Source organism: Pundamilia nyererei, unplaced genomic scaffold, assembly GCF_000239375.1.
Source record: "Pundamilia nyererei isolate P.nyererei 1_Seehausen unplaced genomic scaffold, PunNye1.0 scaffold00306, whole genome shotgun sequence".
NCBI classification, from domain to species: domain Eukaryota; kingdom Metazoa; phylum Chordata; class Actinopteri; order Cichliformes; family Cichlidae; genus Pundamilia; species Pundamilia nyererei.
In genome coordinates, this window is record NW_005187707.1 from 3,905 (window position 1) to 9,305 (window position 5,401).

Here is a 5,401-nt window from a genome sequence, read left to right on the forward strand (position 1 = left end):
ATACACATACATACATACATACACATACATACATATATACACATACATACATATATACACATACATACATACATATATATATTTTTTTTTATATATATATATTTTTTTTTTCTCCAATACAATTTTAAATAGTGTTTTCATAGTGTTCAATAGGTAGACAACAAAATATGTGATCCACTACTACGTGTCTTCTAAAAGCTTTTAGATCATCATCTGAGGACCATTAATCCTCATGTACAGATTGTGGAATTTACAAACAGTCTGGAATATCTGGATTTAATTTAGAAAAAAACTAATCTTATATAATAAAATTAATTATAATACAAACTATTCAGGTAGTGTCTGGAACAGAAATCTCACCTGGTAGGTAAACTTGGGCTGCAACTCATCGGAGTCTTTAGAAGTCCTCAGATCCTCGAGACTCTTAGCCAAGGCAACTGGTTGGCTCTCAGGTTCGTCCAGGCACCCAAAAAAGTCACCAAGCAAGTTGAGATTGGAGAACTTCTCATTGACTGGGCTAGGGGGGGCAGTATGACTTTCTGGTGGCCCAAAACCAGTATCATGACTTTCTATCAACTCAACCTCTTTTAGTGTGTGGTACGGCTGTGGCCTGCAGGAAAAGAGATAAACCTGTTATTATAAATTCTTCCTCACAATGGATGTTATATGCACTTTTCTACTCTATTCTTCTAGCGCTTATGACAGCATTTCTCATTCACCATTCGAAAATACACATTCATACAAGCATTTTTTCTATATCTAAGTGCTTTCTATGCAAGATTCACACGCCGATGAACACATATCTTGTCAAAGGATACTTCGACATGCATACAAGCAGGAGTCTGGGATAAAACAACAGACCTTCAAATCAGTAGACGACCTGCTCTACCTTTTCAGCCAATGACTTTAAAATAATTTAAGTTTGGAACATTTGCCCTTCAATGTTTTTGACTTAGACAGGCAGAGTTGGAGAACTTCATCATACTGGTTCAAAGAATCATGGTACAAGTCAGATATTAATAGAAATTAATCATATACATATTTTTTTGTTTATTTCAGTAGATGAACTGCTCTACCTCTATCACAGCCACCACTCTTAAATTGCCCCTCCATGAATGGCCACCTCATTGTTTTGGAGGGATCCCAGGAGCCATGTTGTCAGGGGCAATTTGCCCCTAGTAAAGGCTCCCAAGGCAAATTAGTACTGGGTAAGGGGCCAGACTAAGTGTGATTTAAAAAACAAACAAACCCTATAATAAACCCCTATAACAACGAAATCCATAAATATTACTCAGACCAGGGGTCGGCAACCTGCGGCATTGCGGCTCTTTAGTCCTATTAGTGCGGCTCTGCGTGGTTTGGGAAAATAAATTAGAAGTATTTAGCTGAAGTGTATTTTCTTTATGTTAGTTCATTTTTAACTTGTAGTTCTAAATTGGAAGATTATTGTGATATTGAAATATAAAAAAAAATTGTATTCTATTATTTTTTCATCGCTCAAAATAAGCGTCACACTGGCGGAAGCCGGTATGCTTGCCGAAACGCCGTGCATTTATCGAGACTTTCAACCCCAGGTAGGCCAGTTATGGATCTTCGGATCCACATTATGTCAGCAGCTATTCGCCACCGTGAACTATGTTAAAAACAAACACCGCTCATGCCTCACAGATGACAGCTTACAGTCCTGCGTAAAGATGAAAGTGACTTCGTACAGCCCCGATCTGCAGACGCTGTGCGCAGAGGTTCAGGAGCAGAAGTCCCATTGTAAACATACCACGGCAGACCCGACAATATTTCCATGAACATGCTTTTCAGCATCTCTTTATTGACCACTTTTCACACACGGTCGCTGTACGCATACAGCCGGCTGTAGCTTTGCAGCTCACAGCCCGACACATACCAACAACAGCATAGATAGCACAGACGTAAAGGCGGCGAGGCGTGATTGCGGGTCCCGCTCAGGTGCGTCCGCCTCCCCTGCAGCGGCGCTGCAGACCACGCCCTCCACACACATTAACCAGGTAAAATACATATTTGGGCAGAATTTTGCAAATATCTATTTTTCATTTTTCAGCAGCATAGTGCTTTTTTCCAATTATTTTTTAAAAGTCAGGTCAAGGCTCCAAAATCCCAAAGGCGATATAAGGGTGGCGGCTCACAACAGTTTTTGTTTGCTGGATCCTTTTAGTTCAGCTGGGTGTCTTTCCTTTTGTTATATTTCTTTAAGAGTTCAAAATGTGTTAATTACATTAATAAAATGTAATTTTCTCTGTAGCATTTCATGGATTTCATAAGCAACACACCTTAGTTGTTCACACAAAGCATAAAGGTAAAAAACAATATAGGCAGTGTTATCTTCATTTTAGATGTCAAAAAGTATTTGCGGCTCCCAGTGTTTTCTTTTGCGTGGAAACTGGGTCCAAATGGCTCTTTGGGTGTTAAAGGTTGCAGACCCCTGACCCAGACCATAATTATGGGGACCCCACCCTAGAGTCAGGCATAGGGGAGGGGCTCACTTGAGAGCACCTGGTGGTCATGCCTTAACCTATGGAGCCTGCCCAGGCTCAGCCTGAATGAGTCACATAGGCCAGTCCTACCATAGGCCCACCAACTGATCTGTGGCTGGAACCATTGGGGTCTGCTGTTTTTTTTCGTTTCTGCTTTTTCATTTTAACCTGTTTTGGTCCCTGGATGCTTAAACTTGCATGGCTTTGAACACTTCACTGTCTCTAAAAAGCCTGGAGTAGAGGATTGGGGAGAGGAAGGTCAGGCCATCTCTGGTTAAACAGCTGATCCAGGTAATCATTACAAAATGGATGGATGGATAGATTATACAATGGAGTATAATAGTACTAAAAAAAGCATCTACAGTACTAAAAAGACATGTTAACATCGAAGTAAAAGAAGAGCTGTGCTTATCACTGTACAGTGATAAGCACAGCATCGTCACCTTAGATTAAGAAGGCTCTTGGATTTATTTTCCTAGTTGGTTGGGAAATTTGTTTGTGAAGTTTCCATATTGTTACCCTGACTTTCTCCCAAGTCTGAAGATCTGTATACTTACAGGTTTTTTTTTGTTTGTTTGCTTTTTACAACCGTAATGCATTTTACTGGTATACATTTAATTTCTTTAGAGATATTTAACCACCATTAGATAACATCTCTGGAGTAGGTTGCACTCACAGGGATAATTTTCTATGGAAGAGAAGTCATATGATCTGTGGAACACCCATTTGTGATTGGTCAGATGCTTCCCACACCACCCCTTTCACCCTTGAGTTGATAACAACCCTCAACAACATATGACCACTTATCCTTGTCACCAATTTTCCACCCCAATAATTGAAAGATATCCTGGGTATGTTGAACTTACTTTAGATCCCAGGTTTCATAAGCCCGTACCAACAACATAACATCGTTTTGTTTCCCTAATCATACTAATTGTACAAATGTCCCTATCCAAGAACCTATCCAAATGTACAGCTTTAAAAGTAGCTATGCACAGACATGCCCACAATTACTGAAAGAGAAAAGGAATAAGAAAGGCTTGTTAATGAACCAAACAGTGCAAAGTCAATCAGGGAAATGCATACAGAGGCGACCACTCAAAAGGGACCGAGAAGAAAAAGCTGTCAGGAAACCCAGAGATGGACTCATTGTCGTATTGGAGCTCATCTCCAGACGAATCCTCAGACAGAAAGACTGTGTAGTGACGAGTAGGACGGACAGGGCTACAGTGACAAGAGGAAAGACAACAGAAAATACACAGTTCATTACACAGGGGGCAGAAAGCAAGAGGCACATTAAGAAGAGAAATTAGAAGAATTAGAATTAGAAGTTTTCTAGTTTCTTATTCTTTTGTTGCTCAATTTAAGTTATATAAGAGTATTCAATTATTGATTTGAATGGGCAAAGCGTTTGTTGAAAAAGAAAATAATCCAAATTTTTGGCACTCTTTCAAGTAAATCCTTAATTTTTTCTCATTTCCAATGATGCAAATCTTGTTCCTGTAATGGTGCACACAGCTTCTGTCCTATTGCTCCATCTTTATGATGTCAAAAACGGGGGATGTACTTATATAGGCATCACAGAAGTCCCTTCCACCTAATGTTCAAAATATCTGTTTACACAGTGTAGCCAATCAGAAGAAAGGTGGTTTAAAACAGTTTATTTCAGACATAGGGGCTAAAGGGCTGCACCAACGCCCATCACAAAATGTATTGATTTGTCTGAATTGTGAGTGATGCACCAAGAGGCAATTGAAGGGAGTCTGATTTGTGTCTAACTCAGTACAGCAGTACAGAACAACTGTTTCACCATCATCAATATCTTTCAGTGGTACCAAAAAACATTCCAATTATACTCTTAGTCGAGTCACTTTTGACCAGGATATGTTGTTCAATGCGCCATGTTAGACAAATATGTAGGACTGCTTTCTTCAATTTGTGTAATCTCTCTAAAATTAGAAATATCCTGTTAACTTAAAGACCTCATGGTACCCTATTATCTCAATAGAGCACTTCGTTCTCAGGCTGAAGGTTTACCTGTGGCTCTTAGGATATTTAAAAGTAGAATGGGAGGGAGAGCCTTCCGGTTGCAGGTCCTTCTTCTGTGGAACCAGCTCCCAGCTTGGATTAGGGACACAGACACTCTCTACTTTTAACATTAGATTTAAGACTTTTCTGTTTTGACAAAGCTTATAGTTAGGGTTGGATCAGGAGGCCTTGAACCCACCCTTAGTTATGAGTTATTATTGATGTCTGGCTCTCTTTCACAGCATGTCTTTTGTCTCGTCTATCTCCATTTACCCCCACCGGTCGTGGCAGGTGGATGCTGAGATTATATTATCAGTTTATATGTGGATTATATATGGAGACCCATTTTAATGTGATGAACTTAGAAGTGTCCAGGTATGTTGATTGTAGATATTAACAAGGTTAAAGAAACCCCCATGTTTTTTGAATCCTTTAGGCCCACAATTTATCCACTGCCTTTTCCAACAAGGGAACATTAACATTATCTCTTGACTGAACAAACTCAAAAACAGTGGAATTTGCTGTTTATAAATAAAGTATGCTTACTGGTCAATGCTGCTTTCCAGACTCAGATTGCTGCTTGGTCTTTTCAACAGCACTGGTGGCTGAGCCTGTGGACATGACGAAATAGGAGAGGAAGGAGAAATTTTAATGTCAGAAATACAAATAATGTACCACTATCTAAAGAAAGATAGATATAGATTGTTATACATATATTATGTATATATACAGTGGCTTGCAAAAGTATTCGGCCCCCTTGAACTTTTCCACATTTTGTCACATTACAGCCACAAACATGAATCAATTTTAATTGGAATTCCACGTGAAAGACCAACACAAAGTGGTGTACACGTGAGAAGTGGAAC

The 5,401-nt window shown here is 39.4% G+C and overlaps 1 protein-coding gene across 3 annotated transcripts in view; it reads right to left on the bottom strand.

The window, feature by feature from the left end:
• Nucleotides 1–5,401, bottom strand: part of dennd1a (DENN/MADD domain containing 1A) — a 37,756-nt gene that overhangs the window by 3,860 nt on the left and 28,495 nt on the right. For 2 of the 3 annotated variants that reach the window (XM_005751290.1, XM_005751289.2), the window contains 3 exons: nt 5,082–5,146; nt 3,594–3,731; nt 361–610 (listed from right to left, as the gene is read on the bottom strand). In XM_005751290.1, the coding sequence (XP_005751347.1) occupies nt 361–610; nt 3,594–3,731; nt 5,082–5,146 (453 nt within the window). The remainder of the gene's footprint in view (nt 1–360; nt 611–3,593; nt 3,732–5,081; nt 5,147–5,401) is intronic. The other variant, XM_005751291.1, reaches the window with a different exon arrangement.